This window comes from Oryza glaberrima, chromosome 12 (assembly GCF_000147395.1).
Source record: "Oryza glaberrima chromosome 12, OglaRS2, whole genome shotgun sequence".
In the NCBI taxonomy this organism is placed as follows: domain Eukaryota; kingdom Viridiplantae; phylum Streptophyta; class Magnoliopsida; order Poales; family Poaceae; genus Oryza; species Oryza glaberrima.
In genome coordinates, this window is record NC_068337.1 from 23,923,371 (window position 1) to 23,938,342 (window position 14,972).

The window sequence follows — 14,972 nt, forward strand, 5'->3', positions numbered from 1 at the left end:
GCCAAGATCCGGGAGTCGATACGAGCTGAGCTGACATCTGAATTCAACGAAAAGCTCGAGTCGATGAGGGCCAAGATTAGGCAAGAGATCCGAGAAGAGCAACAGATCCCCCAGGCCGCCGCTGCTGCTGCGCACAAAGAGTTAGGAAGTCCCACCGAAAAACGCAGCAGTTGCGCATCAACTGAGTTGGCGAAAAATCCAACATCGGTCGACAGCGCCGTCGACCACATAACGGTAACCGTGAACTTACTCAATACATGAAAGACGTAACGAATCCATATGATATATAATATTCTAAAAAAATTGATTAATCTATCGCAGGAACCAACGAGCTGCACCCTCACAGTTAGGGTGATGTTGACCTTCACTGTTCCAGCAGCCGAGGGACTTGCGTACAAGCCGACCCCAGAGATAAGAGTGCATGGAGCGCAACTCAGAGCCAACTGTGCAAAAGTTCAAGTCGACTCGGTGAAGCCTGAATACGAGCTGTTCCCTCTGAAGTATCCACCGAACGACGAGGTCCTCTCACTAGGAAATGCCCGTGGTATCTTCATCCAATGGCCCAAGGACCTCATTGAGATCAGGGTTACAGCGAGGCCAACCACTGCACCAGGCGGTCGTCCACCAAAGAGACCCGCCTCTGCTCCTTCAGCCCCTCCTGCTCAAGATCGTCATGCACAATCTTACGATGTGCAGTTGCAGTATGACACGGATTTTGGGAAGGACCGAACGGAGGCCGACAGCAAGGCGATTCATGAACCCCCATCGATGAAGAAGAGCAGGAAGACGCACTCTTCCCCTCAGAGAATTACTCTCGATAAACCCGAAGCAAAGGGGAGAGGAAGGGGAGGAAAGGTGCAGGCCTCGCTTCTAGCTCCAAGAAAGCTAGATCTGGGCAAGGGCCAGGAAGAGACTAAGGGCAAAGAGGTCAAGAAGAAATACGTCGCTCCGCAGGAGTTCCAACTAGGCATGCCATTGGTTGAAGATGACGTGCTTGCCGCAATGGGCACCGCTTGTAAGGACCTTCACTTATACTACATGGAGAAATCTAATGCCAGGAAGCCAAGTAAAGCTACCGATATCCTTGGACAGCACGATGGAAAGCCATTCCTTGGTCCAACAAATTATATCGTGGTCGACTTCAAGGATCTTTTTGACCTCTACAGGCTCCGAGCGGTGGACACAAGCCTCCTTAAGTGCTACTCCTTGTAAGTATTGTCGCCCAACTCATTCTGGTAATAACAATCGGTTTAACTTGCTTACAAGATCGTTGATCCTGTGTGTAGGTTAAGTTGGCAATGGTGTCAGAAGCATGCACCGGAAGTTGCCTTCCTTGATCCACAAGTGGTCACTGTCACAAATCTCCAGAATGACCGTAAAGGAATGGTCAACTACATCTACGACACCTTGTGGTCCCGCCGAGACAAGGAGTACATTATGTGTGCCTATAATCAATAGTAAGTGTGTTAACTAAATATACACAACAGCATGACACATTCCTTGAGTACTTAATTAACTTTCACTATATTAATGCCGCAGTGCCCATTGGATCCTTCTGGTCATAACACCTAAATGGAGTACATGTCATTACCTGAACTCCAGAATTGATAAGAACGCATATGATTGGACCCCAATTCAACTAGCGATAGATGAAGCGTGGGCCCAATACGTGCAAAGAGGAGGCCTCAGGAAGACAGGACATGACACCCTCATCCACAAAAAAGACTTCCCGGTGAAGCAACAAATAGGTGACCAGTGCGGATTCCATGTGTGCCACAACATGCGACTTCTGTATAGAGAAAAGGTGAAGACTTTGGCTGAGTTTGAGGTCGGTGGTCTCAATTGTGATAGACTAACTACATATTAGTACTTATATATGATCGATCAACTAATCTGGAATTATGACAATGTAGGGCACAATAACCAAGTCTCTGACTACCAGCTTTGAGGAGGTTCGCGAGGAGATAGCCAGCTTCATCCTCCGCAAAATAATTAACCCCAAAGGAATGTTTAGGCTTAAACTAAAATGATGAACAATGTTGAACTTCTATGTTTAGGCAATGATGAACACTTATTATGCAACTGTGATGATGTAACTGTGATGCTTATATTTATGTATATATTTCATATGTTTATGTTAAGACTTGCTAAATAAATATTTGATCCAATTAACTCGGTTTTGCAGGTGAAATATGATAAATATTTGAATGGATGTGAAATATGTGAATGGATGTGAAATATGAGATGGCTGTGAATGTGTGGTTGTGTGAAATATGTTGATGTCTGTGTATGTGAATGCATATGTATGAATGGGTGATGCTGGAGAGCTGGAGATATTGGATATCTGTGTTTGTTTCTGTCATTTTTGCAGCGGGCATGGCTAGCAAAGGCCTGAGGCTAGCCAAAAAACAAAATTTATTTTTTTTGTGGATTATAGTCATCTGTGACGGGCCATAACTAAATGCCCGATTGAGATGAGGTCATCTGTGACGGGCTCTAGCTTAGGCCCGATTGAGGTCACTAGTCATCTGTGACGGGATCTAGTTTAGACCCGATTGAGGTCAGCAGTCATCTGTGACGGGCTCTAGTTTAGGCCCGATTGAGGTCATCAGTCATCTATGAAGGGCTATAGTTTAGGCCCGATTGAGATGAGTATCATCTGTGACGGGCTCTAGTTTAGGCCTGATAAAGGTTAGTAGTCATATGTGACGGGCGCTAGTTGTGGCCCGATAGAGATAGGTCATCTGTGACGGGCTATAGTTTGACTGGTTGTCTGGGTCAAAGCTATCGGTGACGGGCTTTACTTAGGGCCCGATTGAGATATATTCATTCGTGACGGCCGTTTGCCCGATTGAGATAACTCTTCACATCAGTGACTTCTAGCCTGTGACGGACGCTGTGCTCGATTGAGATGGGGCTTACCGCCCGATTGAGATGAGGGTATCCGTTCTAGTGTTTCCTTACCAGTCCATGACTGAGTCTCCACACCTTCTCCCTATCTCGCCACCGTCCCTCTCTGCCATCTCGAAGCTAGCCTGGATCGACTTGATGAAGCCTACCGATGCACGCAATATATTGTCGAAAAGTAAAAAAGTAAAATTACACTAATAGAATAGGTATGTATAATCCTGCGTTTTAATTTGTTACTTTAATAACTTGAACTTGACGGCAGACGTGTTCAAATTAACCACATTTAGTTCTTTTATTCCACAATGATATATATATATACAGAGCTATGCATACAATTGCAAAATTACGTCAAACTTTTGTCTAGCTGTAAATAAACTATCTGTGGTGAATATAGATGCCGTCTTAAAAAGTCCGAGTGCCGATATCGAGAGCGTACTATGAGCACGATCATTTCAAACCTCAAAAGTTTTACGCAATTACCCGAAAAAGACCAGGGTAATTCCTCAAGTGTATTTGATGGGAATCGATCAGTGGTGTTTTGTCAAGGTTGCAAAAGGGATTTGACAAGCGCCGTGGTCGATGGGTCATACACCATGACAAGATCTGATAGACCAATTGATAGGGTTGCATGAACTTATTTCTTGTGAAGATCAAATCACTTGCCATATTTGGGTAAGAGAGGAACTAAAGTCATCGTTGGGTGTTCCCTCTCCCAACAATCTTTCCACTTTTGGATACCCCAGCTTATCAAGAGGGTTAATTATGAGCTTTGGACTGCATCAACATATCTGTGAGTAGTCATCATCAGCATTGTCATCCACACAAAACTAAGCATCATTTAGTCACAGGTTTTAATTCTTGCACAACCTGTGTGTGCATGCATTCTAGAAACAAGAGAACACAAATAATGAAGATACTAATAAATTAAAATCATGAGACATGTATAGTTATTTATCTTGAGAACCCTTATTTTTTATTAAAAAAATAGATTACATCCACAGCCTCTGCCGTTAGACAACCGGATATGGCGAAAACCCCTTAGGAAGAGCATGCACAACTGATCATGATCACTATGGTGTGTGTAGTTGTAAACCCCCCCCCCCCCCCCCCCCCCCCCCCCCCCCGGGAATCCCTCCCCCCCAATACCCCCACAGGTTATGGAGGATTTATATATCTGTCGCTATAATTACTTCGGTAACCAATAAAACCATATGCCTATTATTTGCCTTAACTTAAAAGATTTTTCACCAACATGTGATATACATTTCGACGCGCTAAATATTAATTGGATTGAATCCATTCGATTCAATTTGCTGCAGGTAGTACTGGATGGAGTTATGGCATATATATATATATATGACCAAGTGCAGTGCAAGGAGCAGGGGGGCCCCAAGTACTGAGGGTATGTAGGGCCATGCAGAAAAGGGACTTGAATCTGCAACGATGTAGTAGTGCTGTGTGTGTGTGCTGGCTTTTTGCACTTGTGTCGACCTTGCTCATGGCCGGCATCATATTATGCTAAGATTATGTCAGGTAGCATATATAGTGATACATGCGTTTACAGTGGTTTTCAAATAAATACATACATAATATATTTTTCACGAACGCAGAAAAAGATCGCACATCATTAATTAGAAGATAGCAAGGTTTTAAGACACACATAATATATTTAAATTAAGAACCATCTCAATATATAAAATTATCTTCGAATCTGAAACTAAATTAGGATAATATATAACAATTGGTCATATCCAAATGTATACACACATATGTATATATGGCACGATTGTTTTTTTTAAAAAAAAATGTTGCAAAGCTGGAGAAGTGTCCACGTTAGATCCATAAAAGAAAAAACAATAATGTAAGCAGCACCATCAATAACATGTCTTTTCATCAGCTATTTTCTTTTTCTAAACAGTGGATTTATTTTTCCCTGTTCTTAATTATATAGGTGCTTGAACTATTTTTGCGCATGCAAACTCTATGAATTTTGATCATGTGTGACAAAAAGAGCCTCATGAATATAATATAGATATAGATATAAATATACACAACTAGCCTATTACATACACATGCATGTTACGACTTGTATAATTAAGCTACATATCTGAGTATAGTGTTAGATATTGATCTTGCATCTCATTCACTGCAAAGCTACGAACGTATAGGGCATATAAAAAAAACTTTGTTGAGATGTATAGGGCGTGGTTAACATAATTTGAAAGGGCCTTAATTAACTGTTAAATATTTAATTTATCCATATAATTAAATCAATAATCTGCTACAATAATAATCCGCTCAATGGTCTAAATTAAAATGGCCTTACTTAATTAAGTGAAATACCTCTATTATATTATTATACCTTGGAAGCAAGTATCTAGTACTCAAGTTGGAGCAAATCTCATCATTTTGGTAAGATCTTAGCCGATAGAGCATGGGTACTGTTGCGAGTAGCAGTGAGCAATCAGTTTGGTAACTCCAAATACAGTACATATACATATGAGCTTTGTATATACTATCAAATTGCCTATGCGTTGCAATGGCAAAAAAAAATATAAAAAAAATCATCTTATGCTCACTGCACGCTCATCATTTGAAGAATATGTAGACTGGTCGGCTCCCCTTCAACTATATGGGTTCCTTCCCTGTAGATCTTACCAAATAATATGGATATTATTTTTGTATAGATATTGTTCTTTTGGGGGGCGTTTAAATTTATTGAGCATGTAGGTTTCACCAACACGGAGGGTCCATATGTTAGTGATATTCACTGCCACCGCCACTACCTTTTAAAGTAGCATAGATATGAATAACAGACTTTCTAGGGTTCCTTGAGAAGGTGCACAGAGGTATCAAATCTTTTCATAAATTTGGTATCTCCACAGTGAAAATATATCACAAACTAGCACTGAAAATCACAATACTTTCTCAAAGACCGTAAAATCACTCTTAATATGTATATGGAGTTTAAGTTGTAGATAGGTAATACAAAGGAGGTGAAGGGTATCTGCTGCCACCACCCACTCATTGTTGCAATCATGGATATATAGAACAGCACAGCTAAGCTAGAGCATTTCACATGAGCCACAAGAAATAAAAGCACTTGCTAGCTATGCACTGTAGCAGCATTGCCGCTTTGCTTTGCTTGCTTGCCCCCACACGCTCTCTCTCTCTCTCTCTCTCTCTCTCACTAGCTAATTAGCTGCTACTACATCTTCCATCTCTCTCCTCTCTCTCTCTCTCTAGAAATAAGGAAGGAGAGAAAGAGAAAGAGAGAGAAAACCAGAAAAGAGGAAAGTGAGATAGCTCAATTTCTCCTTCCTTCCTCTCTCCATCTAATCTACACATGCACAAATGTTGCAGCTGATATATGGCTTAGCTAGCATATGCAAAGCAAGCCTTCCTGCAGTCTAGTCACCTCTCAAGCTACATACTCCCAGTACTGCTTCATCTAGCTCTCTCTAGTAGCTAGCTCTATCATCATCGATCATCCTCCTCTCACCGGCCGGCCAACCCAAGAAGAGATTATTCCTCTTCATCTTCTTCTTCCTCTCTGTTCATCACTGGCTTCGGTGGCGGCGGCCGCGGCGGCGATCGATCAGCTGTGAGAAGAAGAAGAAGAAGAAGAAGAAGAAGAAGAAATGTCTGCCCAGATCGCTCCGGCAGAGCAAGTGTGCTATGTGCACTGCAACTTCTGCAACACGATTCTCGCGGTAAGAGATATATATGTCCTGCCTGCATCTCTACCTGTATATCATTTGCATGCATCTCTCTCTTCTAATTTCTCTCTAATTTGCCTGCACATGTGTTGATGTGTAGCTAGATCTGCCTTCATGAGAGAGTTTCATGAAGTGATTGGTCTGGCTCATGCATCTGTCCTCTTCCAAGTCTTATGTGATGTGTGTATATAGCTTTTGATTTGAAGTGTGTGAAAATTTGATCATTCTTCTTGTTTTGTGTTGGTAATTCTTCTTGTTTCGCTTTGGTTGCTCCTTCTTCTAATTTGATTTCTTCTTTCTTTATCAATATTGTTGATTTCTTGAAGACTGAAAGATTCTCACCAAAAAGAGAACCATGCTCTCCCTGCCCTGCAGGATATTATGAATTCTTCTTTCTTCAGATTTCACTGTTATTCACAAATTCCATTTAATTAAGGTGGATTCATTTTCACTCCAGAAACATTTGCTAGAGAATCCACAATATATACAACATATAGATGTTCTTCTTCTTTTTCCAATGTTTCTCCTCTAGTGTTTTTCAGTCTTCAAAATTTCCAATATTTTCTCTTGTAATTTTTTTTCAGTTTTCTATTGACACAGTATTTTCCTCATGCATAAAACATCAGCATGATCCTTGTGTAGCACACTGTGAGTCGGTGGTTTCAAATTAATCGCCTTGATTTTTGAAACTAGTATCTGGAGAGAAACAGTGTTCCACACTAACAAACAAGAATCAAAATAAAACCACACAGTATTACGGTGTCTACACGCATGTGCCTGCTTGCGCCTTACTTGTGCATACATCTATGTGCACGATATTCCAAAAAGATTTTCATAAAATAATTTATTTTTACTTATCTTTGATGATCCCTTTCTTTTCCCACATTGCTTGCATGAAGGGCTCTTCCTTTATCTTCGCATTATTTTTGTCTCTTTTGGGTTGGAAATTGAACTACACATGAATTCATATTTTGTTTTCAAACATATATTGATTCATTGATTAGTAAGTTCCTATATGACATATATTGATTTATATTGTGTCTACAAGATATCTTTCTCAGAACTCGCAACCATGTCTAGGATGATGTTTTGCACACATGCCTAGCTAGATATATAAATAAATCTGGTGGATGGACTGATCAAATTAATTACAAGGATCTCTGATTTTTTTATCTGAACTATTCCTTGGTTTATTATCAGAAAATTCCTCAGTTTTACATGTGCATATATATGCAAGAGGTTTGAAAAAAAATCGACACCATGTAATAATAACACAGTATAATCCTATTATTGTTAATCAAGAATCCTCTTCTGAATCGAAGTTAACTGAAACACATCTTGCTATGCTACTGCTTATGTGCCAATATATAATTATTTGTGCATGAAAATGTCTTACAAGTTAGAACAAGAAGATTTAGAGGGGGATCGGATTAATTAATAAGATCTCATATAATATAATTTCAGAGAGAGTGGAAATTAAAGGATGTTTCAGTTGTTTTTACCTTGTGAATAACAATAATTAATCTATCAACTTATATACAAATCATCAGCAATACATCGATTTCGCACTATCACAGGAACATGCAGCTAGATTTGCATGCACGGCATATATAGATCGATGCATGTCAAGATTGTGAAATGATGGAATTAATATAATTCAGCCTTTTATTTTAGATGGAGCTTAGAAAATAAATTGAATCACTAATGAAAAAAAAAAGAGGTGCAATATAATATTCAGTATCCATGTGAAAACATGAAAACTATTGCAAACAAAACGGAGGAGATTATATATAATATTGTGCGAATGGATTTAATTTGGTTCCTCTATGATTAATCTACACATCATGCTTGCATATATACATGGTAGCCGATAAATAGAAGTGACTCTAGTAAGTGATGGACTGCTCAAAAGTGATCTCTCTTTTGTTCTTGGTTTAATTTGGTGCGAATATTGCAGATAGATCAACCTTAATTTTATCATAGATCTGGGTCATCAAGGATAACACATCATCATGATTTAGCTTTTAGAGTGATTTACATATAGTATATATAGATTGATAGTCTAATACACACGCGTGTTTTATTAAAAAAGAATAAGCTTTTTTTGACTTGTTGATGGGTTTCACTAATTTAAGCATGGCTCGAACAAACGCAGTAGTGTACCCGTCAGTGGTACGGTTAGTGGTGTTATGAACGATCAGATCTAATTAATTAACAGAGTGGCCAGTACAAATGTCGACTGGTAAGCTAAATAATCATGATCTAGTCAGTACATCTGGTACTGTGTGTATGCATGTGTTCAGAATGTATAGAAGGGAAGTTTTTTTTTTTGTTTTTTTTTCACACATTGTATACTACCCAACTAGCTGAAGTTCAAGTTAAACCTAGCTTATAAGACAACTAATTTAGTGTTAATTAAACATGAGTTTATATTTTTCATTTTATTAGCTAACTTGAAACTTGTCGTCAACCATGTTAAGTTTACTTAAGCTAGAACGCAAAAGCTGAAGCAAGATTTATGGTATGATTAACTAACTAGGGTTTACAGGATATATAGGATCAATATATGTCCAAGTTTAACTGTAACACTTATAACTACTGATTTTATAATTAACTAAGGCCCTGTTTAAATCCCACCCCGAATTTTTTTACCCTATCACATCGAACGTTTGAACACATGTATGAAGTATTAAATATAGACTAAAAACAAAATTAATTCCACATATTGTGACTAATTTGTGAGACGAATCTTTTAAGCCTAATTGCTCCATGATTTAACAATGTGTTGCTACAGTAAACATTTGCTAATAACGGATTATTTAGGCTTAATAAATTCGTCTCGCAGTTTACAAGTGGATTCTGTAATTTGTTTTGTTATTAGACTATGTTTAATACTTCAGATGTGACACGCCAAAACTTTACACCCCTGAATCTAAACACCCCCTAAGCTGTAATAAGATAGGAGTAGTATTTCTAAAGGACATGCACCACCAGGTAGGCATGCATAGCATAGAGCTATATATACTGTACCAATAGATGAGCATAGCATGCATATGCTATACATAGCATAGAGCTGTGAATGTGCAAAATCTTGTGCATGTGAGTGTGTGAAGTGGTCTCTGCATGAAGTGTCACTATCTGCTCCATCTTTTCCCTTAGTGTAGGGGACACACATCTCTGCTCCTTCACTAGTTTAACATATTTTGCCTTGTTGGGCTGAGAGATGGGGGCAGACATTGTACACTGTAGCTGGGAAGCCAATGAGCATACTCTTTCAAAGCAATGCATATATGAATTTTTACTTCTCATACTCTCTCTGCCAATACAGACATGGACTGTAGATGAACTTTTCAATCCATATCTTGGCCTTTTAATCAATTGTATGTGTATATATGTGCATGGGCAAATTAAATAAAATAGCAGCCCTACATACACAATGATTGTTAGGGATCATGCATGGGATAGTTTATTATTTGTTATGGGAGTGAGTGCCCAAAAAGAGATGAAAAGAATCAAACTGATCAAGCCATGATTCTCATCTATCTCAGCTAGATTGAGTGAGTGTGATCCTGCAGCAGCTGCATGCTCCCAAAAGAGAAAAGAATGGGGAACAAGAGAACAAAAGTGATCAGCTGTATGCAGGTATTATAAAAGGAGGAACCAATGGTGGTTCAGGCCAGAGGGTGCAAGCCTCTGATAAAAGTCATAAACTGGGTCAGCATAACATGTTAAAGCTAGTACTATAATAAAAACAACCACAAAATAAAAGTAGGGCAAGAAAAGTCACTGATCAACACAACCCTGCTGTGAATCTCACTATCAGTGCTTTTCAATCTACCTTGATATCTGACATTTATCCACTGCTTTTTTCTCTTATTCATGTACTGTTCTCATGTGGAACTTTATTACCTCATGTTAATCACACTAATCACAATGAACAGTGCCGCTTCTTCGTTTCATTAATTTCTTGCATGTGCTCACGCAGCAGAAGCTACTCTAGCAGCAAATACCCTTCATGTATTAAATGCCAGTAATCTAATTATAGCATGACTCTTGGTTAATTACTACCTCCGTCCCAAAATACTTGTCGATTTGAGTTTTTATTTTTAACTTTTGATCATTCGTCTTATTTAAAAAATTATGGAACTATTATTTATTTTGTCTGTGATTTGCTTTATTATCAAAAGTATTTTAAGTATGACTTAATTATCTTTTTTTTATATTTACACTAATTTTTCAAATAAGATGAATGGTCAAAAGTTACAAGAAAATAGTCAAAGCAACCACTAATTTAGGATGGAGGTAGTACTTCATTTGTATTAAAATATATTAACCCATTATCTATGAATCTGAACATTGTCCATAGATTCATAGTTAAAAGTTGGTATATTTTAAGAGATGGAGGACTATCTATATTCTGATTAATTATATACGCAGTAATTTAATTAATTAGCTACTACATATATATTAATTGTTGCATATATATATGATGATGCAGGTGAGTGTCCCAGGAAACAGCATGCTGAACATCGTGACCGTCCGGTGTGGGCACTGCACGAATCTGCTGTCAGTGAACTTGAGAGGACTGATGCACTCAGCCCCAGCACTACAAGATCATCATCATCATCATCTCCAGGTTTAATTAATTAATTATTAATCATAAATATTTCACCCAATGAATATATAGTAGGTGATGTGCCTACACTTGTTGTCTGAGTTGTCTCTGCTATCCATTATCTGCATATATACATAACCACACACCACACAAATTATAGTACTATAATTTCTGTAAGAGACTGTAATTAACCATCGTATCAGTTAACCACCAACAAGCTAAGCTAATTAGCTAGGACAGATTAATACGTATGTACTTGTGTGATCGATTGTGACATGTCATTGCACGCCAAGCTCCTATAGCAAATAGTAGCTTTTGTTTTTGTTGTTGATGATGTGTTGCTAGCTAGCAGAAAAAAGGCTACTGTAGATATGCCGATCGATGCTGCCAAGCATGCACAAGTCATGTCTACAGCGATTCTCATTACTCATGCTATGTTGCTAGTAGCTAGCAAAACAACAAGTTAATCTAACTACTGTAGCTCATATAGCTAGGCATCTATCTACAAGAACAACTTTGCATGTTTTACTGCACGCACGCATGCATAGATATGAATATCCATGCAAATATGACCAATTAATTTATGGAGATATGCATATGGACGCATACCTGTGTTTTACACTTTTTAATTTACTCCATATATCTAAATACTTAAATAAATTAGATAACAGCGCCCTCCATCCTAAAATGTACTCAATCCTTTCTAAAATGTTCTATTATTCAGTACTATAGATTACAATATTTTGATATGAATGGATACATAGTAACTTGTTCAGATTTAAATCTGAACAAATTTGTAGCTAAAAGTTACTGCCCTTTAGCATGATGAAGCGAGTATAAACATATTAATGTTAGATTTGTTTTGATTAGTAGTTTTGATCAGTCTTTAATTATACTGCAGGAGAGTGGTCTGAGCGGATGCTTCCGTGATCAAAGTGGCTATCCGGAGTTTGGTTTTTCTGCAGCTTCGTCGTCTTCCAAGCTCAGGCTGCCTCCTGCTGCTGCTGCCATGGTTTCCTACTCGCAGCAAAACCAGCAGCTCGAGCAAGCTCTCCATGCTCGCCGTAAGTTAATTAATTGCATCGATCTCCTTATATATTCTTTTCCTTATTCATTTCCCTTTTTTTTTTCTTGGCCTGAACCATGAAAATGTACATGCATATATACATACGATCATGAATATTGATCGACGTCCATAGTTAATTACTTTCATTGATGTTGATTAACAAGGGATGGGTATATATATTAATCGATACATGTGCTGACCATATATATACTCCAAGTAATGTAATGCATGTGATCGAGTTACTGGTTTTAATCCTCCAATATAAATATTTATTTCTACATCCTGGCCATCGTATACCTTCAGCCTGTAACAGATTTATTAAGTTAGTTTTTTCATACTATATATGAAAACAGCTCCAGAGAAGAGGCAAAGGGTACCTTCAGCCTATAACAGATTTATTAAGTGAGTTTTTTTTTTCACTTTACTTTGTGTTCATGCGTTCTCTGGATAAATTGTTAGCTATAGTTGACTGAAGCATCTGTGGGTTATTAATGTTTACTCAGGGAAGAGATACGAAGGATCAAAGCAAACAACCCCGACATTAGCCACAGGGAAGCCTTCAGCACAGCAGCCAAGAATGTAAGCATTTTGCATATATATGTTGTCATGTCAAGTATAGTGTACTTCCCTCTGTCCCAAAATATACCCAAGATTTCTTATATTTTGAGATGTAGGGAGTATATTGTAGCACGTTTAAATTATAGTCGTAGTGCTAGCTAGCTAGCAAACAAAACATATATTTGGGATTTGCCTCGCGCTGTTTAATTTTGTTTTTCTAGTTATTTAGTCACAATAATTTTGGTTAAATTATGTGCATATATATATCCAATCCGTAAGATATGGGGATGTCGTCCATATTTCTTATTGAGAAAACTAGCTAATTAACTAAAGTGAAAACAAATAGCGTCTAATCCATAATGCATAACATGATACCCAATGATCAATTTTTCACTTTGTCCATAATGCATCATGTGGGGTGCTCATACATAGCATCTCTTCTTTCAGCTGACCATTTATACTCCTTTAAAAGACACTAGTGGTGATTCACTGCCACCTACCACTCCTTTTGCAGTTTTTACAAATTATCTCCTGATATTTTCTGATATTATGGAATAGTTCAATATTTGTTTCAAACAAGTGACTGGCATATTTAAATAAGCAACTAAATGATACTAACATATTTGATAAAAAAATGTATTTTGTCTATAACATATTATAATATATTTTCTTTTACTAATAGCTAAGCATGTTCATTTTGCTAGTTAAATTAAATGTGAATAACCTGGATTCCATACTCACTTGGCTCAAAAGGGGGTTAATCTAAGAATTATGTTACTAAAAGGTAGTTACAAAGTGTGTCCTCACAAAAAGTTGAGGTTATGCTGGTAGATCTTAAACTTGTTTTTTTAAGTGAGCCTTCAATTTCTTGGTGCTAAGTTTCAACTAATTAATTCCAAAAAAAAAAGTCATCCTTTTTCAAGAAACAAATTAATTAGGAACTCAAAATTTTCATTTCTTTTGCATGCAGTGGGCACATTATCCAAACATCCATTTTGGCCTAAGCCCCGGCCATGAGGGTGGCAAGAAGCTCGTCGACGTCGACCCCATCCCAACTGCTCCATCTTCCAAGAAGATCCAAGGTTTCTACTCATAGATTGAGGGGATCAATCTGCCGACACCGATACCGCAAATAGGAGGAAGAGCATCAAGAGCACAAAACATATATATACTGTGAGTAAAGAAGCAAAGGAAAAAAGAAAAAAAATGCTGCCACCTTACCTTTGTTCATGACCAAAAAACTTGTGAAGACGTACGTCATAAGTACATAGAAGAAATCAACTCATATAGAGTGAAAAAAACATACAAAAAATCAAGCTACTATAGCTCATCGATCGACTGAAAGGCTGAATAAACCATTTGACCATAATGTTGTTACATGTATAAGTATGTTTGAAGCTAGCTAGCTGGCTAGTTCTTTATTTCCTCTTTATGTCTTCCAATGAAATTAATTTGCAAACATATTAACAGCACTGTCGACGGATGCAAATCAGTGAAAAACACAGTATTAATTCAGGTTTTTTTATCATTTCTTAATTAGAAAAATAATACATTTTTTACACATATGGATGGCTATCACTTTTGATTTATAGCTCTAGTTATTTAGCTAATAATGCATTATTCAAGATTCCCTAGGGCTCGCGACTATGGAGTTCGCTAGATTCATGTTCATTTGTTTGTACTAGAAATATTTGATCACCCACTCCAAATATTAATTTTCACCTCAAAATGCCTAATTCAGTTGGTGGGAAGTACTGGTATATACTAACACATAGATTCATGGATTAGATCTTTGCTTTAATTTTGTGTGTTATTTTTCTCAACTAAATTGATACCTATAACACCTCATAGGTATATCCATCCCACATTTTTAAAAATACAAAAACACAATTGTACCTTTCCTTATGACAAAAAAGAGATGAATTGGATGAGAAAGATGTATAGGCATGTGTATATATATATATATATATATTTCACAAGAATGTGCTTATCCACTTGTGTTTCATGTATAATCCATCTGTTCAAAAATATAGTATTTTGACTACTCGAAAACAAAGTTTTAATTGATCCTAAATTTCTCTTATACTATTTCGCTTACAGAATC

The 14,972-nt window shown here is 37.5% G+C and overlaps 1 protein-coding gene across 1 annotated transcript; it reads left to right on the top strand.

Moving 5' to 3' along the window:
• The first annotated feature begins 6,140 nt into the window (after positions 1–6,140).
• LOC127757457 (protein YABBY 6) lies at positions 6,141–14,289 on the top strand. The gene is made up of 6 exons (XM_052282962.1): positions 6,141–6,623; positions 11,128–11,265; positions 12,146–12,308; positions 12,664–12,712; positions 12,814–12,889; positions 13,839–14,289. The coding sequence occupies exons 1-6, from the start codon at positions 6,552–6,554 to the stop codon at positions 13,962–13,964; spliced, it is 624 nt and encodes a 207-aa protein (XP_052138922.1). The 5' UTR covers positions 6,141–6,551; the 3' UTR covers positions 13,965–14,289.
• The last annotated feature ends 683 nt before the right edge of the window (positions 14,290–14,972 follow it).